Source organism: Muscardinus avellanarius, assembly GCF_963383645.1.
Source record: "Muscardinus avellanarius genome assembly, chromosome: 7".
NCBI lineage: Eukaryota > Metazoa > Chordata > Mammalia > Rodentia > Gliridae > Muscardinus > Muscardinus avellanarius.
Genome location: NC_137793.1, coordinates 72693440 through 72720193, shown reverse-complemented (window position 1 = coordinate 72720193; position 26754 = coordinate 72693440). Strand labels below are relative to the sequence as shown.

General features: G+C 36.0%; 1 protein-coding gene across 1 annotated transcript in view; it reads left to right on the top strand.

The window, feature by feature from the left end:
* Positions 1 to 26754, top strand: part of SPATA17 (spermatogenesis associated 17) — a gene marked incomplete at both ends in the record, with an annotated part of 225758 nt that overhangs the window by 142814 nt on the left and 56190 nt on the right. The window contains one exon of the mRNA XM_080699466.1: positions 21468 to 21603. Coding sequence (XP_080555592.1) covers positions 21468 to 21603 — 136 coding nt within the window. The remainder of the gene's footprint in view (positions 1 to 21467; positions 21604 to 26754) is intronic.

Genomic DNA, 26754 nt, shown 5'->3' with positions numbered 1-26754 from the left:
CCTCCAGAATTGTAAATTAGTCATTTTTTATTTTTTCACTAAGTGCTGGGATTAAACCCAGGAGCATTCTACCGCCTAGCTACACTCTCAGGCCTGTGTTGTTCATATTATTCCTTTTATTTTGAAACAGGGTTTCACTAAGTTGCTGGGAGCCTTGCCAAGTTGCCAAGGCTGGCTTAGAACCTGAAATCCTCTTCTCTTAGCCTCACAAGTGCTTTAGGATTATAGGTGTGTACCACCATGTTCAACACTCTTAAAAATTTTGTATTTATTAAGCCACCAAATTTATGGTAATTTAATACAGGAGTAAAAGAAAACAAAAGTTTTCTCCGCGAATATTTTTAAATCATAGCACACTTAGGTCAGACTTTAATGTTTAGATTAAGTACTTGTAAACCTCAGTTAAACTTGAGGGAAATGCTTGTATCTTAAGGATTCAAGATTTTTAAGGATCAGGATCGCTGTTCTTGGACAGCCTCAGCTACTTAGTGAGGCCCTCTGCAACTTAGTGAGACCCTATTTCAAAATAAAGAATAAAAAACAGGGCAGGGGGTGTAGCTCGGAGGTCAAATGCCCCTGGGCTCCATCCCTAGACCCGCAGGGAAAAAAAATGTTTTTAAAATACTTTTACTAGTGCATTGCAATTATAAATCATAGTGAGGTTTAATATAAATCATAGTGAGGTTTAAGGAAATACATTAAAACAGCTTAGCCGGGCGTGGTGGCGCACACTTGTAATCCCAGCATTTGGGAGGCTGAGACTGGAGGATCATGGTTTGCAGCCAGCCTCAGCTACTTAGTGAGGCCCTCCTCAATTTAATGAGAATTTGTCTCAAAATAAAAAATAAAAAATAGGGTAGGGGTTGTAAGCTCAGAGGTTAAATGCCCCTGTGTTCCATCCCCAGACCCATACACACACAAAAAAAGCTTATGGTATAATTCCAAGATTTTTTCTGAAGGTTTAAGGGCATTAAAATATATAACTTGATCTTAACAATTGAGAGAAGTTTATGACTAAATTACAAGGTAATTGTATTATGTTTTAAATGTAGCAAGCTTTCACATAAGAACCGTTGTATAGAATATAAATAGGTCAATAACTGTTTCTGCATCCTCTAGAATATTAAAAGGTGTCAAATTTCTGAGAGTTATTCAGAGTAGAATTCAGAGTTTATCTTATAAACATTTCGCTGCAAAGCAGAACTGGTAACTTAGTTTTTTTTGTTTTTTTATTTATTTTTTAATTTTTTATTTTTTTATTTTTTATTGGTGCACTGTATTCATACATCATAGTGGGATACAAACTTTTGTAGACATACATGCACACATCACCCAGTCAGCCCCCACCCAATCCCCACCCCATTCTCTCCCCAACCCTTCTTCCCCTGCTTGGCTTAGTGGTTGACATCTATTATTATAGCAATTTATCCAAAATTAAAAATGATAATCTCACATAACAGTTTCATTTGTCTGATACCAAGCTTTTGATGACTTAAGAATAACATTTCAATATTTCTTTTTGCTTTCTTTCTTACCAGATAATATTTTTTTCTATTTTTTTAGGTGAAACTATCATATATTTATATATTTATTTTTCAGAAAAAAATCTATCCTAATATGGAATATGGATTCTAGATACCCAAAATGATCTTGAAAAAGAACAAAGCTAGAAGATATATATTTTCTGATTTCAAATCATATAAAGCTACAATAATTGAAACAGTGTAGTACTGTTCTAAAGGCAGATATATAAAACATTGGAGTTAAATACAAGCCTAGAGCTAAATTCTTCCCTATATTGTCAAGTTATTTTTGACAAGGTTTCCACGAACATTTGGTAGTGGAAATAATCTTTTAACTAAATATTGTTGAAAAATAATAATTACATGGAAAAGAATAAAATTGGACCCTTACCTAATCCCATATACAAGCATTAACTCAAAATAGAAAAAAGACCTAAATATAAATCTTAAGACTATAAACTTTTAGAAGAAAATCTGGGTCATAAAACCTCACAACATTGAAATTGGCAGTGATTTCTTGGATATGATTTCAAATTGCACAGGCAACAGAACGGTAAACAAACTCCCTAAAAAATAAAAAAAAATATTGTATATCCAAAGACAATGTAAACAGAGTTAAAAGTTACTGATAGAATGGGATAAAATATTTCCAAATGCTATATCTGAAGGTATATTAATATTCCACCTAGACATCCTAAAAATTAACAACAATAAAGGCAAACAATACAATTTAGAGAGATAGGTAAAAGACTAACATAAATAATGAATCTCTACAGATAACCAGTCTTAGTTGTCTGTTGGATGGAAAATCTTGTTTCTCTGGTTCTTCTGTGTGTTACCTATTTCTTCTTTGTAGTTAATCTCTTTGAGTATTTTCTCTAGCGCTGGTTTTGAAGACATAAATTCTTTCAGTTTCTGTTTGTCATGGAAGCTTCTTATTTTTCCATCTAATTTGATAGAAAGTTTTGCTGATAGAAAATTTTTGGCTGGAAGTTGTTTTCTTTCAGAGTTTGGAATATGTTACTCCAAGCCCTTCTGGCTCTCATGACTTGGTTTGGGAAGTCTGGAGCGATTCTAATTGGTTTGCCTCTGAAAGTCACTTGGCCCTTTGTTTTGTTTTTGTTGCCTTTAAGATTCTCTGCTTGGCTTCCACATTGGTCATTTTGACAATTATGTGGCGTGGGGATCCTCTTCTCTGATCCTGTCTAAAGGGAGTTCTATAAGTTTCCTGGATCTGTGTATCAACCTCTTGCTCTATGTTTGGATAATTTTCTGCTATTACTTCCTTGAAGAGATTGTTGATCCCTTTGGTTTCACTTTCTTTTCCCTCCTCTATTCCAATTATTCTTAGGTTAGCTCTCTTAGAATGGGCCCATATTTCTTCAATGTCAGATTCCTGCTGTTGGATATTTTTTTCTAGATTGGAAACTCTGCGTTCATTTTTGGAATGATCATCTTCTAAGAGCGAGATTCTATTCTCCATGTGGTCTAATCGGTTGTTTGTGCTTTGAATTGAGGCCTTTACTTCATTAATTGCATCCTTTATCTCTTTTTGGCTCTCTCTGTATTCTTTTTGAAGCACTTCCATTATTTCTACAGTTATTTTCCTGACTTGATCTTCTAGAAATCTCTGATTTTCTGTTTTATCGGGTTCTGATGTTGTGGGGTTGTGGGCATTCATTGCTCCAGTGTTATTCCTCTTTCCCATGATTTCGGAAGTTTGTGCCTTCTCTGGGTTCTTCCCTTGGGTCACTATGACTTCACTTAAGGTGCTCTGGATTTCGAGTCAGTAGTATCTCAGACCCCACTACTCCTTTACTGGGTTGTATCACAGAGTCTCCGACCCAGGGAGTCGATAGAGGCTGCTTTAAACTATGGGGGGTGCCAGGTTGCATGTTCTCTTATGGTGTGATATCTCTTACATTGCCACTCCCCCACTGGGTCAAGTCCCAGGGAGTACAGTACTGGGATTTCTCCTCTGTGGCCCACAATTTGACTCACTGTTCTTGAGTACGCAGATGTAGCTGTACTGGACTCGGTGAATTCACTGCTGCTGCCGCCAGTGGCAATATGGCGCCGCTGCTACGCCCTCGGCCATGAGGCTGGCTTCTTTCTTCTTGGTTTTGAGTTCCACCCTGAGTCCCTGCAGCGTGTGGTGAGCTCAGCCACTGGGAGCTTTAGATGCTCCCTGTGCTGAAAAATCCTGCCTGGCTGTTCCGCAGCGGCTCACCTCGGCTTGCTGTAGCTGTCCGGTGAACTCGCCACTGCCGCCAGCAGTATGGCGCTGCTGCTGCGTCCTTGGGCGTGAGGCCGGTGTATCTCCTCTGTGGCTCTGAGCTCTGTTCTCAGTCTGCTTTCTCTCTGGAGCCTGGTGATTTTTTTGTTTCTCTGGTGATGGTGTTTTCTGGCTATGAAAGGCGCTGATTTTGTGGTAATGGAGATTGGTTGTTAGCGGGGCTCTTAAGCCCCGCTTTTCTCGGTCGCCATCTTCCCAGAAGTGGTAACTTAGTTTTTTGATCTCCTCAAACCTGCCAAAACTCATGAAAATTATTCAATACCTATGAATTGTATCTGCTTTAATTTCCCTCAAATTTACAGCTTGGCTTAGTTGGGAACCCTGGTAAATGTTGTATTACTTACTCTTAAACCTTTTAAATATTGTTTCTAAGTATGAGTATGATTTCATAAATATTGCTTTAGGAAACCTATAAGAAAGGTTAAAAAACTAGATCAAAAATAACAGTTTTGAAAGGGCCATTTAAAAAATATATTATATATGGATAAGATCTGGTTATATTTACCACTAAAGGATAGAGATAAGGAAATTAACCACATCGCAAAACTTTTTTGATTTGTATGATTTTTCAAACACTTTAGACCTTTACTGTTTGCATATTTCTGAGTTGTTATTATATTATGATAAAGAGAGATTACCATATATTTTCAGATGTTTTCCTAACAATTCAACTTTTATTTGTAACTCTTTCGTTTATTTTAATTACTAGCACAGTGTGCAACATTTATTAATCAGCAGAGCCTTTTTAAGTTAAAATACTAAATTAGCTAACCCCATTAACACAGAATACTCCAAACAAGCAGTAATAGGAGAGGTAGTTACTGTGCAAATCGTATTATACATGCGGGTGCTCTAGGGCACAGTTAAGCATGATTACCCTCTTTTGATCCAGTATTCCTCTGCCTCTCCCAGCTAATTTCCAGTGGAAATTTAAAAAGTGCTGCCTTCATTTTTTCCAGCTTAATTTTTCTAATGAAGTTCTGGTACTTTATAACACTGGGGATATAGATAATAAGCCTGTGTATAATTAACAAGTTCTAGAATTTGTCTACAAAAGTGCCCTTTATTACTTTGGCTCTACAGTAAGAACTGTACTTTTTTCTTGGCCACTGTTTCTTTGAAAAAATATTTTTATATAAAAGACTATGTAATACTAAAATTTTTTTCTTACCTCTAAGTCTAAAGAAGTTTAAAATTTATAACATCTACACAATTTGATAATCTGATATGTCTGAGAGTAGTATTAAGTATACTTATAATGTATGCAGTCAAACAAGTCATACAAAGACATTTTTACTCTTTCTTGTTAGGTTTTGTCATATTTAAATCACTCTTCCTAATACAAGACCAAACATACAGTAAGGAAAGCTTTATCAATTAACTTTGAGCCAACTTGGGGTGCATAGGGAATTTCAGCCCTATGTATCATACCCACATGCATCCTTTTATTGGTCTGGCATTGTTACGTCCCCGATTTTCCTTTATCATAGCCCTACTGCATTCTCATATAATTCATAATATATTTCAATTTAGGATTCAAAAGTGTGGAGGGTCTGAAGAGACTTGAAGGCTGAATAGAAATTTTTAAGTTAAAATACTAAATTAGTCAACCCCATTAACACAGAATACTCCAAACAAGCAGTAATAGGAGAGGTAGTTACTGTGCAAATTGTATCATACATGCTCTGGGGCACAGATAAGCTAGACAAAGCAAGGACAGTGCAGAGAGAAGGTGGCATGGACAGGGTGATGCCTGTGTTTAATGTGCATAGCTTATGGGGGTTCAGTCTGCTCTCTGAGGTGTCTTGTGAAATTCAGCTTATAGCTTTGGCATCTCATAAAAAGTGGCATCTGTATTCCTGGCCATACCATCCACACCACATCACCTTGCCCTCCAAGTCTTGTTTAGGGTTTCTTGGAGTCTATCTATAAAACACTTTGTCAGCATTTTTGTTTTCTCAATTACCAATGTCTCCATTCTATTGCAAGTCCTCTTTATCTGTGAACTGAACTATGGTAATAGTCTCCTAACTTGTCTCTGACTCAGTGACTTTTATTTCTAAACCATATACATAGCCAGTAGAGTAATATCTCTATGCTATCTCTCTTAAACTGGGTTCATCAGGTTTTAGGATGTCTTTCAGGGTAAAGTTGGAATACTTTATCATGGTACACACAACCCTTATAATATGCTGGCTCCAACCCAGACTTCCTCTCTCATTCTTGCCACCAACAAAGTTCTGAGATCCATTCAAAGTAACCCATGAATTAGGAACATTTTAAAAACATATTAAGGAATCTTCTGGAGATATGAAAAGAAAGAAAAACTGGACTAAAATGACTATCTTGGGCTCTCTAGAGACACAATTTTCTCTCTTTGGTGGCATATCTGCTTTTCTGTTTCTCTCTACTGACTACCTTTATCTGATGACTCATAAATCATAATTTTCCCCCACAAATCTTTAACTTGTACTTAGTTACCATCCCAGAGCTAGTTAACATAACCAGTTCTAGAACTCATAGCTAATTCTGTTTTTCAATTCACATTCCTGAGAGAATTTTTTTTTTTTTTTTTTTTACAATTCATATTCTCAAATGGGACCTCTCAAGTCAGAGGCTTGGAACACAGAATGAACTTGGTAAGTATGTGTTAATCTGTGGCTTTGTTACATTAACACATGAATAGGCCATGTGTAGTCTGGGGGAGGGTATATTATATTATAGCTAGTACAGTGTTTAATGAAATTAGGGAGGTGAGCAAGCATCTCTGGATTAAGGAGAACAGAGGCAGGACTTGGTGGTTTCTGACTTAGGTGAATGGCTACCTAGTGATATATTTATTTAGCTAAGAAAAAAACACAAGAGGCATTGCAAGATTGATATGCATTTCATTTGGGATCAACTTTACTTGAGGTTCTTATTGTGCATGTAGGGAAATATTCCTAGTGAGTATTTGAAAAATACTGTTCTTGAGTTTAAAAAAGACATTGTAGGTGGAGATAAAGATTTAGAAATCATCAAATCATCAACACAGAGATGATTCTTAAACCCTTGGTTGTAGAAGAATTCTATAGGAGAAACTACAGAGAAGATTGAGTACAGATTTGAGGGAATGGCTTTAATGTTAGTGCAGGGATTCGTAGTCAGGGTTGCTTTAACTGCATCATCTTGAGGTTTTATATTTTATACAAATGAGTTCCTGAGTTTCAATCACAGATAGCTCAGCTCAGTATACATATATATATATATATATATATATATATATATATATATATATATATATATATATAACATATACCCAAGATAGTATAATGCACAGTTCTGGTTACTTTAAACTCTTGGCAGAAAATAAGTCAAGAATCTGAGAAAGCAAGAGAGAAAACTGGGAATTATTGTGCATACCAAGAGAAGATGATTCACTACAGAGAGTGGATAAACAGTTTGACAAGAGCTTCAGGCTCAGTGAGTACTAAACAAATCTATTATATTTGGCTAGGGAGATGTCATTCATTCATAGCTTTTGCTTTCTCCTTTAACTCCTTCCTAGTTCTTATTTCTCCTATATTTTCCTTAGAAAATAATAAAAGAGCTCATCAAATTCTTTGTCAGACTTCTGATATATCTTTTCTAAACTATGACTCTTAATCCATGATAATATGTGGTATAATATATACACACATATATAACATATCACGTACAGATATATATATATATATATATATATATATATATATATATATATAATTTCATAATGGCACTTTTGTAGAATTTTATTCTAATAATGCATTTTAGAATCTTTCTAGGATTTCACATCTAGCCATCACATATTGGAAAGTCTATATTCTTCTGCTTTTAAAGTCATTTTGATATATCTTTGTTACATTCATAATATCTTAAGAATAACTAATTTGATGATATCGTATAATTATCTTGTCGGAGACTTTGAAGCCCCTGAGAGGACTAGATACTTATAAATTCTAAACCTATATTTAGAATTCTAAACTATTAGTTTGTAAGCTGCATACAGCATCCAGGCATTATATTTGAATCCCATAATCTTAAAGTTTTTTTTTTTTTTTCTAGTGTTGGGGGATCAATCCAGAGACTGACACATGCTAGGTAAGGCTCTAATACTGAGCTTCTTGCCTGGCACTGATCTCATAATTTTCTAAAAATTAAAGGAATCAAAAATTAACTAGAGCTGGGTGTGGTGGCACACACATGTAATCCCAGTACATGGAGAGACTGAGACAGGATGATCACAGGTTCGCAGCCAGCTTCAGCTAATGAGGCCCTCTGCAATGTAGTGAGACCCTGTTTCAAAATAAAGATTAAAAAATAGGACTGGAGGTATAGCTCAGAGGTAGAATGTCCCTGGGTTTTATCCCCAGTTCTGCAAAAAAAAAAAAAAAAAAGTAATTAGAATGGCAAGTAAATATCTTTAAAATGCAGATTTTTGCCTTATGTTAAAAATCAGGAGATCTGCCAACAATGGTCCCATGGTCTTACCTGGCAAAAATCGATTAGCACATAGACCCTTCTGTTCTTACATGTGACTCATTTGTGTCACCTGCTTGATGCTTCTGGGAAGAGAACTTACACTCTGTTCTAGATGAGAAGCTCAGTATCAGACCCCATGACATGCTCTCTGCCATTTAGAACAATCGTTGACACATAGCAGGTGCTCAGTATTTTTGCTTACTGAATTTTGACTCTTTAGCTAGAACTACGCTTTATTTGTTTTGTTCTATATATCTGACCATAGAAATCATTCTCACTGAACACAAAGTCAAGCAAAAGCAAATGGGTTCAATTACGATTACACATTGACATTTATTACATTACACTAGCAGTTGTAATAATAGGCCTATACTGTTTGGTTCTCTTACTATGAGTGACATTTTCCAAAATGTCCATTAAAACATTCATTTGAAAAATATTAATGAACCTTCTGTCTAATAAGTTTGGGAAAATACATTAAAAACAGTTAAAAAGATTTTTGGCACTTATGAGTTTCCCAGTCTTAAATATACCTTTGTTTTGTATGAACATCAGTGAGAAGAAATATAAGATACACCATTTGAAACTGTACTCCTTCATTCAACAAATGTTACTGAAGGCCTACTATGTGCCAGGTTCTACATTAGGCACTGAGAAAATAGCAGTGAACAAAAAGTTCCTGATTTCATGATCTAGTTGGCTGTGGAATCCCCTCATTTAGAGAGTGGTTTTGTATCTGCTGCTGTGGATATGAGCATAAAGCATGTTTGGTTTTCTTTAGTGTTTTTTTGTGTCAGTTTTGACTTATTTCCAGACCTTCTTAAGAATTATTTAATAAGTGTTTCTCATTATCTTATTTACCTCCTTAAATATCTGTTGTTTACAACCTTAAAACATTTGAGCTCACAATTTTAGCCATTTGGGAAACTTAAGTTAAATAATATGATGTTGTAAGTGGCCTAAGAAAAGTTTATGTGAACTCTACTTGCTGGGGCATTTAAATTTAGTACAGGTTGAGTGTCCCAAATCTGAAAGTCTAAAATCTAAAATGCTACAAAATCTGAAACATTTTTGAGTGCAGATGTAACATCACAAGTGGAAAATTTCATACCTGACCCCAAGGGATAGGTTGCAGTAAAAATGCAGGTATATTAAACATACTGTTTAAAATTACCATAAACTATGTGTAAAAGATGTATATGAATCATAAGTGAATATTATGTTTAGCCTTGGGTTCCATCCCCAAGGGACCTCATTATATATATGTAAATATTCCAAAATCTGAAAAATTCTGAAATCCAAAACATGTCTGACTCCAAGCGTTCTGGATAAGGGATACTCAACCTGTATCTACTTTTTAAATAGACTTTCATTGGTGCCACATAACCATACATCATATTCAAGTTTAGTGTGGTAGAAAAATACATGGACAGAGCACCCTGATCTGTTTTTAAATAGATATTTTTAAAGGTCTTTCCACAATCAGCTAGAGAAAAGTAGTTTCCTCTACAAAACGTATACCAGAAAATTGTTGCACAGATGTAATAAAATTAATAAGCCCAGATGCCTTGAACCTCATCACTAGTAATTAAAACAATAACAATAATAATAATACTCAAAATATAAAATCCGGGGAAATCTATTTCTCTTCAGCTAAGAAAAATATAAGGAGACAGGCAAAAAATGCCTTCTCATTTAAATTTGGAAGTTTATAATACAAGCTCACTGTTTAGTTAAACAGGTAATCTGCCACTTGCATTCTTAACATTTAAATATTGCATTTCTGTCTCCACCCTGAAGGAGAGACCTGTGCTGCCAATATTGCAATAGTTAATATGTTTTAATTTTATCCTGTTAATTCTACTCAAAACATAAAATACTTTACATATTAAACATTTATAGCTATGGTTACATTAAAATCTGTGAAGATGATCCTCATCCATAGATGAATTTCAGTTTCTGTTCCATATTGTTGCCCATTTTATTACTGTCTGACAAAAGTTACACCGATCTAAAACATTTTAATAGATTAGTAGAATGTTTTTAAATATTTTTATTGGTATAAATTATCTTATGTATTAGGTTTGCCTGGAAATTTGCATGGCTAATACATACAGTGAAAACATTTGATATTTCTCATGTATAACATAATGAAAAAGAGACTTATTATTTGCTAACCTTTTTCTAAAACTTGTAATCTATTCCATATTATAAAGGAAAAGATTTTGGTATTTTATGGCCCTTTCTATGAACTGGATAGTTGGCTTGGTTTTTAAGAAGGGCTAAAATTATTAATGATACATATTAATTATAAAATATCTCATCCTATTTTAAATACAACTAAAATAGTTTTTACATTTCAAATTTGTATTCTTTAAAAATGCCTTATCTTAAAAAAGCCTATGATTAGTTAATATGAACTGAGTCATATGATAATGAGACCAGACATGCAATGATTGTAACTCAGCTCTCGAAACATTAAATTTTTTGCTTTCTATATTATAATAGTGATGAAAAGAACAAAGAATAATGTTTGAGCAGCTGTACATTCATATCATGAAAATTTTTTCTTGATTATTTTATTAGATTAATTAAACTTGTTTTGTTCATATTTCTTCTTTGAATTTTTTCACAAAATCCCTAGGCTTTAAAACCTGGAAGCCAGGTGTAGTGGCACATGCTTGTAATCCCAGCATTTGGGAGGCTGAGACAGGAGGATCTGAGTTCGTAGCCAGCCTCAGCCACTTCAGGAGGCCCTCTGCAACTTAGTGAGAATCTGTTTCAAAATAAAGAATAAAAAATAGGGCTGGGGATGTAGCTTAAAAGTAGAATGCTCCTGGGTTCAATCCCCATTAACACACACACACACACACACACACACACACACACACACACACACACAGGAAGCCGGGCGTGGTGGCACATGCTTGTAATTCCAGCATTCGAGAGGCTGAGACCAAAGGATCGCGGTTCACAGTCTCAGCTACATAATGAGGTCCTCTGCAACTCAGTGAGACCCGGTTTCAAAATAAAGAATAAAAAATAGGGCAGGGGTTGTAGCTCAGAGGTCTAATCCCCCAGGGTTTCATCCCCAGACCAGAAAAGAAAAGAAAAGAAAAGAAAAGAAAAGAAAAGAAATAAAAGAGAAGAAAAATCAAACAAAAAACCTGGATATCTTTGCTTGTCACATTAAAATTTTTGTATCAAATTACAAATTCCTTTAATTGGCTTAGTGTGGATTTTTTCCCCTATTTCTTTACCCCAAGTTAAAGAACTTCTCTGTTTTGCACTGTCAACAAAGCTCCTTCTCATTGCCCCCTCTTTTGCATGCATTTTAGATACACCAGTTAAGCCAAGGTTTGGGGATGAGGCCCAGCACTCAGTGCTGCATTCCTTTTGAGAAGTCTTGATAATGGCTGGCATTAGAGGGGCTGCTCATAGGTCGTTAACATTTTCAGTAATGAAGCTTGTAATCTTTTGAGAATGTGTCTACTTTAAGAAAAAAAAAAGATGCAGAATTTCTACTAATATCATATAGAAGGTAAAACTCTTGATTTCCCGAGAGATTATTTTAACCTTAGTGCATTTCATCATTAGTGCATGCTAAAGCATTTTACAGTTGCTCTTTTGGTAGTTAGAAGCAAACTACTACTTGAATATATGAAGTTCAGTTACTCAAAGATTTAAGCAGTAGAGTTCATAAGACTTTATTTGCTGTGCTATCATCTTATTGCATTACATTCTGTTTGTTTGTTTGTTTGTTTGTTTGTTTGTTTGTTTATAAAGAAGAGAAGTGTTGCTGGGTGCTGTGGTGCAGACCTATAATACCAGTACTGGGGAAGTTGAGACAGGAGAATAGAAGGTTCACAGCCAGCCTCAGAAACTTAGCAAAATCCTGTTTCAAAATAAAAATTAGAAAGGCCTGGGGACATAGCTTGGAGGTAAAATGCCCCTGAGCTCATGCCTCAGTACCAAAAATCAAAATCAAAACAAAACAAAAAATAGAAGAAAGGAAGGAAAAGAAAAAGAAAAAAGAGGTTTTGAAACTTGCAAATGAAATAGTTATATGCCTCTTCTGAGACAATGAAAAAATATTTGTTTCTCTTTTCTCACATAAACGAATGGTTTGATAGTCACTTACTGTGTACGAATTCTGTATATGTTTCAGAATTCATAAATAAGAAATCTCTCCCAATGAAAGGTAGAAAGTGTCAGACTTGTCTCAGCACCAAATGATCACAAGGCGCATAATGCAAGGACACATTTCAGAGAGAGGAATGCGAGCATGAGCCTCTTGCCTTGATTCCAGGACTTAGTAACCTGTGTGATGCTGTGGCCCAGGTGTGCTCTCTCAGGGATGGAGCTGGTAAGGAACCCTGCTGATGGTTCCAGGGTTTGGTAACAGTCTCTCTAACTGGAATAATGTTCTCAAAAGATTTTCAGTAAGAAAGATGAAACTGCTGAAGCCTAGCCTGTTCTGGTAAGAGCCAGCACAAACACCTTGTGAAGAGCATTTTTCACGTTTTAATTTATTTGTGAGTTAACTCTACACTCACAAGACCCCAATGAGGAGGTAGAAGGAAATAGGCAGATAGGGAAAAGGCCTCGGTAGAAAAAAGCTGAGTTTCAGTAAATATCTGAAATTCCAAAGGTTCAGAGATAAGAAGGACCAAAGTTTCACAAAGTCATCTGTTTACTAATCAACAAACCCAGGAGCCACCACCAGAACAAGTCTGGCACTCCTGAAAGGAGACTCTTCAAAGGACTTGCATATACCCTATGCAAATTCTGAGAGCTGCTTCCCAGAATTCCCAGAATCCCAAAGTCACCATAACCAAAAGAGGACACGCAAACATTGGCAAAGGCCCTAGCCGGCCATTAAATGGGGTTTTTCCCTCTTGGGACCCCTTCCCCTTTTGGGGAACTGTTCTATCTCTCGCAGGTCGTGTTAGCCCTGAGAGAAGGCAGAGTGCAATTGAGGGCACGTGGCTAAGGCTACTCTCGGGTAGTGACCTGAAGGCCTCTGCTGGACATCAAGGCTGACCAGGGCCCCTAGGGGTGACCTGCACTTTTCTGGCAGATCGCGGGGAACCTGGGAGAAAGTAGTTTGCAACTGATGGCACTTGGCTCGGGCGACACTCGGATAGTGACCTAAAGGCAGCTACTGGACACCAGAGCCCCGATAGCCCCTTTGGGGTGTTCGGCCACTTTTCCCTTCTGGCAGATCACATGGACTCTGGAAGAAAGCAGCCTGCAACTGAAGGCAATTCAGCTTGGGCTACTCTCAACTATTGTCCTGAGGGCAGCTGCTGGACCCCAGAGTTCCAGCCCCTTTAGGGTGTTTGGCCACTTTTCCTCATTCCCTGTTACTTCCAATAAACCATTTACTCCCCTTCCTGAGGTCTGCGGGTGTCATTCTTCGCTCACCGTAGACAAGAACCCTGTAAGGAAATGCTGAGTTTCTTTTCAAGAAACTCCATTTTATCTTTGATGAAACACCAGGTTTCTTCTCAAAAAAACCCCATTTCATCTTGGGGGGGGTCTCAGAAGAAACCCCCGTTTCACCAATACATGCTCCTATCATTTACTCCTGAGCATGTATTCATTCAGTTATCTTACCTCTAGCCTCAATTCTCATTTTTCTCTAATGAATTTAAACCCATTTGTTCAAGCTGAGATTAAATGTTGTCTTCAGCTCTCTTTGTTTTTATACTTTTTTTTCCTCTTTCACTAAGTTTCACACCTTACTTTATATTGCTGTAGTTATTTTTTCCCTCGTTTGATTTTAAGAGTTTTTTTGTGAGGCATCCATCTATTTGCCTTTTAATGTACAGTGTCTAGCACAATATATTGAACATATACTAAGATTTATACATCAGATATTTAAGACATATTGTAGTTGAATTGACTATTAATCAAGTCATCAAGGCATTATTATATACTTTTAATATTTGCTTATTGTATTAGCTTTTTATTACTACAATAAAATACCTGAAAAGTATTAGAGGAAAAGTTTATTCTGACTCTCACTGTTGAAGATGTCAATCCATGGTTAGTTGGCCCATTGTTTGGGGGACTATAGTGAGGCAGTGCGTTGTGGTGGGAGTGCCTGAGAGAGGAAGCCCTGGCTTCATAGCCAGAAACAAAAGAGACAGAAAAAGAGAACGTGGCCCCATTACTCTTTCTAGGGACTGTCTCCAGTGACCTAAGACCTCCCACTAAGGTCCCCCCTTACGGATTCCACCAAGCCTTTAACAAGCCTTTTCCTAAGCCTTTGAGGGACTTTTCCAGATCTAAACCACAGCACTTACTTAATCCACACCCGGAGACGAGTGTCCATCTCAGCATTGTGAGGAGCTCTTTCTAGAGGAAGCCAAAGGCTTCCTTTGTTCCTCCTTCCTTCTCCTCCCACTCTCTGATTTCTCTCTTCAGCTAAGAAGGAAGTGGGTTGTTGGGATCGGCCCCACAAGGGACTGTGGCTCTAATGATGAGGTTCTCCTCTTTTTAGAAAGTTTCTCCTGTCCTCTCAGGAGATTTGAATAGTAAAATATCTCTCTCTTATCATATCACTGATTTTTGCTAGTCATTAAGATATTGAGGGCAGAGTCCAGAGCAAATTTCACATTAGAAAGTATTGGATTAGATGCCGGGCGTGGTGGCGCACGCTTGTAATCCCCGCGCTTGGGAGGCAGAGACAGGAGGATCGCGCAGGTTCGAAGCTAGCCCCGCGCTCTGGCTTAGGAGACCCTGTTTCCAAATAAAACTGCAAAAATAGGTCTGGGAGTGTAGCCCGGAGGTAGAAGGGCTTCCAGGAACCCCAGTACCACAAAAAAAAAAAAAAAAAAAGAAAGTATTGGATTAGCCGGGCGTGGTGGCTCACACTTGTAACCCCAGCATTTGGGAGGCTGAGACAGAGGGATTGCGGTTTGAGGACAGGTTACTAGGCTACTATACTTAGTGAGGCTGTTTGCAACTCAGTGAGACTCTGTTTCAAAGTAAAGAATAAACAATAGGGATGGGGTAAAATAGCTCGGAGGTAAAATGCTGCTAGGTTCCTTCCTCAGTACTGTAAAAAAAAAAAAAAAAAAGTGTTGGATTAAGCCAGGTGTGGTGGTGCACACCTGTAATCCAAGTATTTGGGAGGTTGAGACTGGAGGATTGCAGGTTTGAGGACAGCCTCAAAAAGAGTTAGGCTTTCACCAACCTAGTGAGAGCCTGTTTTGAAAAAAAAAAATAGGGCTGGGAGTGGGGCTTGGAGGTAGAATGTCCCTGGGTTCAATCTTTAGTGCCAGAGAGAGGGGGGGGGGCGGGGGAGAGACCATATAAAGCTTTGCTGTAAATTTTGGGAGAAACTTGCAACTTGCTATAGCTTGCTATTTTTACTGTCTCCAGCCTACAAAAAAAAAAAAAAAAAAAAAAAAGCCATATTTGTATGCACTTGAGTAGCTCACTGGAGAATTTATTGCCATCTGAAACCAAATTTCTAACTTGTAATAAAATGTTTATTCTGCATTTAAAGCAGTTTATTCTGCTTTGTACTTAGTGCATATATTGTACAAGAAGTCCTTTAACAGAGAGGCGGCATGTTTGGTGTCAGAGACATAGGCCATAGCCATGTACCTTAACATGCATAATTTCCATTGCCATGCCCATTTTGAAGTAATTTAATTAAAGAATCTACTGTGGCTGGACAAGCATATTTAGTAGTTTGAATTAATTTATATGTAAAAATAATGTTTTGTAATTTATAAAGTTCTGTGAGTAGTACTATACATATTCTTTACAGGGAGTCTCCTCTCCACTCTAAGGCTGTTCTGATCTTTGTTTCCTTGAGAACTCATTTGCAGCTGTATGAAACCTTGTCTGTTGCTTCAGCATTCCTTTTATTCTCTGAGATGTCCTCAATCTTTGTGTTATGGTACTGGTACAGAGAAATTGTACCAGTTTGAGCTGTAGCCGTGAGTTCTCTTTCTGAGCTATTTAGAAAAGAATAGCCCAGACTCTCTGTTTGCTGTCAGCTAAAGCGATTTTATTAGTACAAAGATGGAAAGATAGGACATAACTTAGATTAAAGCACTACGCCATAGTGCGTGACATAGTGGGGTGACTTGAAAAGAAGTCACCGAAGGTTTTTGGATACAGAACAGTTTTATACCAATAGTCATCTAACCCAACTAGATCTGCCCCTTCTGGGGCAGGTCTTTTGATGTGGGGATTCCTTCCTAGAGACCTGCCCTGTCTCCCTACAGACCCCAAGCCTTTTGCTCTACCCCAAAATGTGTTAATTGATCATCTGAGTCTGGGATCTCTCGAAGGCTTATGGCATCCTTCCATATCCTTGGGAAATTTTAGCTTATCTTTACAATGAAAAATGGCCCTGGGGCTATCTCTGTTCTTCTCCTTGGTGCCAGCAACTGAGGCAGGGTCTCTTTCCTGTCTGAGTGCCTCCCTGCACTCAAGCTCTGGCTATCTAATACTAGAGCTATTTTCAAATACATTTTGAAGCCATTGCCCAATATTGGTACTTAAGAGGATGCATACATATTACTTTGTTTGGGTTGGTTTTTTTCTGTTTAAAATAGTCTTCACCAGCATCCCAACTTAATGAACTCTATGTGGCTTTCTCTGTTCAACTCTGGCATGGGTAGTCTGGAAAGGCTTTTTCCATGCCTCATTCCCAACGCTCTGCCAGCAACCCTCCCCCCCCCAAAAAAAAACCTCACACACAAACCTGCAAAAGCATACATCAGCTTTTCTCTCTGCACTCAGCACCTCCAGTGCATGTGTTCGGCACAGAATTTACTGCATTCTACTTGTGATTTTGTCTCATTTTCTACCCTTGCCACAGGGTGAATTCCATAGATATACTGCATCTTCTACATGGTGTGTTTCCTTAGTATGTGTTTTTCACAACGCTTAGTACGTAAAAACATTTCTCTGAGTTCTTGTTCAATGAATACATCTTTAGACAATAAAGACATCGATGTGGGTTGGAGTGGGTGCATTCCCTTGTCTAGGAAAGCTGAGTTATGAAAGAGGAATCGAGTGTGTATTAACATTGCAGGAGGGGGAGCATGCACAGAGACACAAGGTAGGATGGGAAAGAAAGACAGAAAGGCAAATGGCGCTGATGGAACAGCATGGATGGAGTAGAGAAGACTGAACAGAGACTGAACAGACCTCTGCTTTCAATGAAGCCTGACAGCGAGGCTGAAGAAATAGGCTTGAATCAACAGGAAATAGAAGGTCAGCAGCTGAAGATTTGAATGCTCTGTCAGTGACATAAGTGTGTTCACAGAAAACCTAGAATTATGAATGACTATAGTAGGATTATGTGGAAGAGGGGAAATGAAAGAGAGTTATAAGGAAAAAAGGATAAGGATAATTTGCTGGTGTTATTATTCAGAAAGCTTTATGAAGTGTATTAGTATTCAGTGTATATTTTTGTAATATATTTTTTGTTTCCTGGAACCTCCACCAATTCTCTGTCTACCCACTCAAGTAATGACTTGTCTGTGTTCACCACTCCATTTCCATGTTATTTTTAAGAGTTTTTCAAAGATCTATATCTTTGGCAAGATTATAAAAGTAATATGTAAATTCATATCTTTTTCTTATTTTAACATGATATTCAGCTTATTGAAGACTACTAACTGAAAGCATAAAGTACAACTAGTATGTATTTAGAGTTTGTAAATAATAACTTTTTTAAAAATTATAACTATCAAAATTTGATTATAGGCTAAAGTGATTTATGATTTTTAGGGTTTTTAAAGCTATTTACACTCTTTTTTGAGGTGCTGCAGGCTGAACCCAGAGCATCACAGCATTACGCCAATACTCTACCACTAGGCTTTGTCCTGAAAACCCATTGTTTGTACTTTATTGATCAAAGCCTATTAAAAAATTTAAATAGTTTCTTTCTTAACTTGAAGACAAATGTTATTTAAAGATTATTTTTAAAACATCTAAATAGTTTTAATATATATAATATACATGTACACAAACATAGATATACTTAAGAGTATGCATACATATTACTTCACTGAAACATTATGGCTAAATGAAAGTAAAATTAATTCACAGGCTGGGAAATATCCCATTTTTCAGCCTTGTCTTCTCAGCTGTCCATTCCCTCAAAAAAGCAAATTTTATACAAGCACAAAAGAAAAATGTACTATTAAAATGCAATTCAGAAATGATAAAAGCTGGATGCATGGCAGTCAGCACACAGCACCTCCTTTGTATAGTCAGAGATGTTGGAGCCACATTAATTTTTTGTGTATGCGATGTCCATCCCATGTGCAAATTAGCACTGGAAGGACCTTAATCTGTCTTACATGAGAGCTCTTTTCCCAGGAGCAGATGCAATCCATGCTTCTGCAACTTTGTAAAATTCAAAGCTCTCTATTTTATATATTTGTTTTCATATTAAATAATATTAGAAGACATTATCTTAAGAAAAAATATTAAGGAGGTTTTAAATAAATATCAGAAAATATACAGAGATGTATGAAATAATGCTCCTTTCCTAAGTTTATTATTTTTCTAGGAAATTAATAAACAACAGCAAAAAGTAAGTTTTTAAATGAATTTAAATTTTTTAAAAAATCCTTTTTTGTCTTAATTAAATAAAATAATATGTGTGAAAATTTTGGTTTATAGTAATGGTTCAGTAAATATATTTGAACTTCACTTTATTTTTTCAATTATAATTTAAAATTGTTTCTCAATATAATTTATATATATGTAAATTACATAATGCACATATAATTTATACATGTGATATATAGGGCATAATTTATATATAAATTATATATATTTCCCAGAGCTTATTTTTTACATATGTTTCTTTTATTTAAAAATTCTAATTCTTATTTCTTTAATTTTTGTTTATAAATTTTTTGTTAAAAAATTCTAGCTGTTTCTTCATTAATGCCATATATCCTTTGACTTTATTAAAAATGTCTGAGTTTACTCTTGTTTCCTGCATTATAATGTCTATTTCCTCTAGGTTATCTTTTATGATTAGCTTTTCATATTCCTTTTATGTTGATTTTTCTAAGTAGTAATCCACTCTCAAATTTATATTAAAAAGGAGACTAAAAACTAGATCAGAAGCAGTGTGTGAGAGTGGCTTTCCAACTGCAGTGTGATGTGACTTTTTAATTAAGACATCCTTAAACGCTGAGACTTGAACTCATGTTCCTAGGAACTCGCTGTCCTCTGAGAAGATACCAGTAGACTTTTGAAGGATGTTAGAGTTGAGCAAGGGGAGTGTTTAGGGGGTAGACTGTGGAATAAAATTGTGTAGTTCCATCTGATACCTCTCTCTGGTTTTCTGCTATGTCTGTTTTTTTCCCAAGACCAGAGCTCTTTGGTATAAATTTATCCAAGAATAGGCTATTATTGTTCCTATCACTGTGAAGTACATTATGGTATAAGATTATCGTGTACCAATAAAAGTGTATAAAAATTAAAACAAAATTTAAATAGAAAAATAAATAAGCATAATGTTAAAGCAAAAAAAGATGATAAAATAAAAAGAAAAAAGAATAGGCTCTTTGTATGGACACATGGATGGGACAAGGACCTGGGAGTTGGCTCCCTATGTAAACCTTTTATCTGTTTTCAGCATTATCCCTCATTTGAACTTTTATAGCTTCAGTGTCTGAGCTTTTCTAGGGTTGTGCAGGACACAGTGCCTTATTTCTCTGTTTTGTTGAGAAACTGGACCTCAAACCCAGGACCTCAGGTATGCTAGGCAAACACTCCACCAGTGACCTATATTCCCAGCACAAATTTTAAACTTCTTAACACTCCTCTATAATTTAGGAATTTGCAATCTTCTCTCTACCTGCCAAAAATTTGTTGTGATTTTCATCTGCTGTTTTTCACCTTCTGTCCTCTCCCATTTTGTGGAGTTAGGAGGTTTTTTTTTTTTTTTCCTTTTCTTATTCCTTTATTCTTATTTCAGTAGGTTCCCGTGAAGAATTTGAACAGTTTACCAGGTTACACTAATCATGTTTCACAATCCTTGATACTGTTTGATCATTTGGATGGGTTTTAAAAGTTTGGTTTTAGCTGGGCATTATGGCACGTACCTATAATCCCAGTATTTGGTAGGCTGAGACAGGAGGCCAGCCCCAGCAACCTAGGGAGAACAACAACAATAATAAAGGGCTGAAGATACAGCTCAGAGATAGAATACCCCCGAGTTCAATCTCCACTAACACACACACACACACACACACACACACACACTTTGTTCTTCTGTTGATCATACTAATATTTAAAGATGATGATGATGATGATGATAGTGATTGACATGTTATTTCTACTTTTGGCACTGCCATTTTTCTTAACTTGTTCTTTTAAACCTCCATGTCTACTTTTTATATATATTAAATTGTTCATTTTTTATAACAACCCCATATGGAAGTAAAGATTCATAGTGATCAAGTAATGATAAGGAACACAGCCAGCAAAGACAGGGCTGAGATGTGAATAGAGATGTGGTCAACTCAAAAGCTCTCTCTTCATTACTTTTACCACATGGGGTAATATAAAATTTTAAGAAAATTCATTTTAATAAGAATTCTCTATGCTGGCTGTGAGGGTTTTTTGGGGGAGCCGTGGTGAATACCATTTTTTAAATTAATTATTTGTACTTACATTATGAATTCACTTTTTTTTTGGTGGTGGTGGTACTGGGGTTCCTGGAAGCCCTTCTACCTCCGAGCTACACTCCCAGACTTATTTTTTATATTTTTATTTGGAAACAGGGTCTCCTAAGCCAGTGACTGGCTGGCTTTGAACCTGCGTGATCCTCCTGTCTCTGCCTCCCAAGCGCGGGGATTACAAGTGTGCGCCACCACGCCCGGCATGAACTCACTTTTTAACATTGTCTATACTAACAATGTATTTGAAACCCAAAAATTCTATGAGAAAAAATATAGTGTCTCTGTTAGCAGAACAGGAAATGAAGATTCATAGACATCAGTGATGCTGGTACTTGATGGCAAAGATTGAAAGGAAATCCATGTATTCTGGTTCATACCACATATTCTTTTCACTATACCACTTATTCTAATTTAAAAAATATTCCTAGAAAACAAATTAAGAACATTATCTTAATATTCTTTCAGGTTTTTGCCATTTTCTTCTTACCACAAAAAAGAAAAATATGTACCATCAATACATATATCAACCAAGTACAGTCCTGAATCTTCTGGGGAACAACGCTTTCGCAGTGAAGATCCTAGAAAATGGATCTGTGACAAGGTGAGGTAACAAAACAGTTAAAACTGGTGTTCCTTTGAAAAGGCTAAAAATGTACATTGATTATAGCAATATAAACAGTCTCATCATAATTAAGACATTCATGTTTACAAAGTTCATTGTAGCTGTTTTATGTAAAGAGAGTATAACTGACCTATGTCAATAAGAGATTTAAACTATTTTTATTTTATTTATTTATTTATTTATTTATTTATTTATTTATTGGTGGTCCTGGGGATGGAACTCAGGCCTTCTACCTTCAGGCTACACTCCCAGACCTATTTTATATTTTATTTGGAAACAGGGCCTCTTAAGCCAGCGAGGCTAGCTTCAAACCTGTGTGATCCTCCTGTCTCAGCCTCCCAAGCACGGGGATTACAAGCATGAGCAACCATGCTTTTTTTTTTATTATTATTATTATCTTGTTCTTACATGTTTTATGAATATACGCCCTAAGATCAGTGGCATGGAACACTGGCTTTGAAGTCACAGAATAGAGTCAACTCTTAGGCTTGGAGACCAGTGCTTTATCTTTGTGTGGATATATATAGAAAAACAGGAGAAAGAGTTGCATGATAAACATATATAATAATTTTTCTATATGTACTTAACAAAGATATGCACATGTGCAAGCCTGTTTTATGTGGTTATACATAAGAGGTACAGTACATATATGTTTTTTGTGGTATATGTGATATATTTGTGTTTATACTGTGAAAACACAGTAAAATAGACTGTGTAGTTCAACAACAGACAGTTATTTTTGTACAAGTGTAAAGGCTGAAGTCTGAGATTAGAGTGCCAGCACAGTTGATTTCTGGTGGGGCCTCTCTTCCTGGCTTTAGGCAGCTGTCATCTCTGAGTGAACCTCTCCTTTGTAGGCAGAGACAAGACAGAGCAGGATACTTTGTGTCTCTCATTATGAGGATACAATCCCATCAGATCATGGTCCCAGCATCATGACTTTATTTAACCTTCATCACATCTTTAAAGGCCCTGTTTCTAATATAGTCACATTTTGGGGTAGGGTTTCAATGTACACAATTTAAGGAGACACAATTCATTCCATCGCATTATACTCCTGGCCGCACAACTCATGTGTGCTTGCATACCAAATGCATTATTTCCATCACCACTAGTCTAAGAGGCTTTCGTCATTTCAGTATCCAGTGTCTCATTTAAATATTATCTAAACCATAGGAACATGATAATGATGCCCATTCTGACTGGAACCTTTACCCAGAGCAATATAAAAGAAAAAGAAATAAAAGGCATCCAAGTTGGAAAGGAAGAAGTAAGATTGTCTCTGTTTGCAGATGACATGATTTTATATATAAAAACTACAAGGACTCGATAAAGAAATGCTAGAACTAATAAACAAGTTCAGTGAAATTTTAAAAATTAGTATAAAACAATTAGGCCAGTATGGTAGCACAAGCTTGTAATCCCCACGCTTGGGATGGCTGAGACAGGAGGACCGCACAGGTTCGAAGCCAGCCTCAGCTACTTAGTGAGGCTCTCAGAAACTTAGTGAGACCCTGTTTCCAAGTAAATTATAAAATAGGGCTGGGAGTATAGCCCAGAGGTAGAAAACCTCTGGGTTCCACCCTCAGTACAAATAAATAAATAAATAAACAAACAAACAATTAGTAGCACTGCAATATACTAACAATATACAATCCCCCAAAGAAGTCACTGTTGTACTAGTATTGGGAAGAGGCTTCAAAATGTATTAATATACCAGTATTGGGAAAGATTTTCAATTTTCAAAATATATTTTTGGTAGTAAAAAAGCCAGGAACTTCAAGGAAAGGGCAGCAGATTTCCAGGTGCCAAGAGTAATTAGCAAGAGAATAGAAGAAGCCCAAGAGCCTAGGGTCTTTTTATATTTCTAATAGAAGTGGACTTCCTCAAGGATATAGGGAAATTCCAGACTCCAGATGAGCAACTTAACACATTTTGGAGGGTAACAAAAGGCTTGGGGGTCTGTGCTGGAGACAGAGCAGATCATCTACACATCAACATCCTGCCATGGAGATCTAGTCTGGTCAGAAGACTGGTTATAAAAATACTCTGTGTCCAGGAATCTTTGGTGACTTTGTTTCGGGTCATCCCACTGTGTCACTCTGTGACATAGTGCTTTAGTTAAGCTCTAGCTTTTCCTCTTTGTAATGGTGCCATAACAGTTACAACCTGTATTTCTATCCTTATAATAATAAACTCATTTAAGTCTTCAGCAAGAGTCTGAACCAGTGTATATCCATCCTAAGTCTGGATAAGAACCCTCGGTTTACAGGAACAGTTTCCAGGAGCTTAACAGAGGTCCCCAGGAACAGTTTCCCCAAACCCTAACAGGTCAAACCATAACAACTATATAATATTTTGTACCTAAGTTTAATTTTGGCTTAAATTAAAATGTTTAATAGGCCTAAACAAAATAAGGCATATGAATGTTCCTTGAAAATATTAAATATTCAGTAAGTGTTTCAGAATTAAGAACATTAGAAAACAAGGAAGAAAGCAAATAAATATTTTTTATCTGATGTCAGAATTTTTTTAGCTCTTAAAAATGTTTCAATTGGAAAAACACCAAAATGTCTTATACTATATGAAGTGAAAAGGGAAATTTCTTGCTGTCAGAAACCATAACTAGCTGCACATGGTGGTGCATGCCTGTAATCCCAGTACTTGGGAGACTGAGACAATTGCAGGTCCCAGGACAACTTCAGCAATGTAGCAAGATTTTCAGCAACCTAGCAAGACCTCATTTCAAGAAAAAAAAAAAAAAAAAAGGGCTGAGAGTATAGCTCAAAGGTAGAATGCCCTTGGATTCAATCCCCAGTATCCCCCCCCAACACATAAAAGAAACCATAACTTAGTTATAGCAGAATTTACACCGTTAACATTGAGTAGTAATTAATCTGGAAAGAGACCTGTTGGTTCTATTATTCTTCTGTCAGTGAACATTCGCTCATTTGTATACTACTTTCCAGAAGGCGTTTTAGGCACCTTACCAAAAGTCAAATACAATTAAAATACCAGGCTAGAAATGAAAATCAGGGAAAAATACCTAAAATGAGAAGAGTTTGTATGCCCCAAAGTAGAGGACCATTATTATGATGATAAGTGTCTTAGGAATTTCAGCTTATGGATGGCCAAGAAGAAAACACAGAAGCATCTTCAATTAAGCCTAAAACAAAAACGAGGCCTTTGTTCACCAAACTAAAAAAATTTAAGGACAATGTAAATATGGGATTGCAAAGAGGTAAGTTGTGTTTAGGAGTTAGTTGTACACTTAAAAAGGTAAGTAAGTTGTACACCTAAAAATGTACTTTTTTTGTAGCTACTAAGCCTTTTTTAAAAAATGCTTTCTAAAACATGAGTAATTCCATGGTATAAGGAATATGCATACTTTTGATCTGGTTCACCCTTAGAACCAATTGGCAAACACAAATGTTGTTGATGATGTTGTTTTATAAAACTCCATAATCAAATTGTTCTAAGCATTTGTTTTTAACTAATATCTGACCATTCTGAATATAAACACATTATGATTTTATCCATTTAATTTTATATCTTGATATGCATAACATAATTTATATCTTATTTTCTATTTAACATAAACATTTTTGCTTTTATGCATCTTTACCATCCTATTTAATTCAGGCAACTGTTCATTCCTTTAAAATAAAATGATTTATCTTAGGACATTAAGCTACTTCGAATAAGGAATGACTTTGTGCAATAAAATGTGCTTCCTAAAATAACATGGTATTTTCTTTTGTTTTATTACCATAGATTCAATTTATACATTCCTACATATTCCAAGAATATGTATTTGCCTTACTGAAAGAAGCAACTTCACAGAGAAAAAAAAAAAAACTTTTGGATATTCACTCAAAAGAAAGAGAATTTATTATTTTGGAGAAATTATTGTGTATCTGTATACTTTTAGAAAGTATACATAACCTAAAATTAACCAGAAATAATTATTTTTGTATGCTCTAAAAATTAAGGGAAGAAAAGTGTAGGGATTCATGAAATTGTCATAACTTATTGGCCATCCCTAACTCTTCACAAGACTACGTAGAAAAGTTCTACACAAAGTTTACATGACTGCCTTCTCCTCTCCTCCTTCCTTCCTTCTCTTCCTTCTCTTTTTTGGGGGCACGAGGAGGTACTGGGGATGGAACCCAGGGGCATTCTACCTCCAAGCTACACCCCCAGCCCTATTTTTTATTCTTTATTTTGAACAAGGTCTCACTGAGTTTCAGAGGGCCTCACTAAGTAGTATCTAAGTCTGTCCACGAACTGCAGTCCTCTTGTCTCAGCCTCCTGAATGCTGTCTCTCTTCCTTTTGACTTCCCATCTTCCTTCTTATCTTTTTAAGTAGGCTTATTAAGTAAATAAATTATCCCTCCACGTGGCTAAATGTAATCTTCCTGCAATACAGAAGTATTTATTTCACTGGCTATAGGTAAGATGCTAGGATTATTAAAAATATCTTATATTTAATTTGATATTAAGTATACTGGCTGAAACTCGCACCCAATAGATTGCTAAAAGTAGACTTATTTTGCTTTAGGTTTAAAACTTTGGGTTTTTTTTTAACCTTCGAAATTAGAAGTTTCAACTTAGTCATCATTAGTGGATTAAAGATGGTTTTAGAAAGACCACAGGTTTAAAATAGCTAAGAAAGAAAGGACTGACAAAAAGTTATGGTACTTAAAAAAATTTTTTTTCTGGTGCTGGGTTTTGAACCCAGGGGCAGTCTAACTTTAAGCAGTTGATATGGTATTTTTAATGCTACTGATCTGAAAGTGAAATACAGTGAAATCACAAAGTCAACAAACTGAGAGTAAATAAGACTGTTTTTTTTCCTGAAAGTATAAAAATTAATCATGGAAAATAGCATATATATTTTCTCTTAAAAGTGGAAATAAATAATAAAATAATCTACATATCATTTATTTTTATTTCTCTGATCTGTTTATAAACTGCCTCAAATTAAATTGCTATACTCTGTGTTTTAAATGGTCAGATTTTAAAATTTTGGTAAATACTTTGTATTTATAAATTCTTTATTCTGCTGATCTCAATATTTAAAATAGAAGTGAAATTAACTAAGGAGAGCCAACCAGTCAGTCACTATTA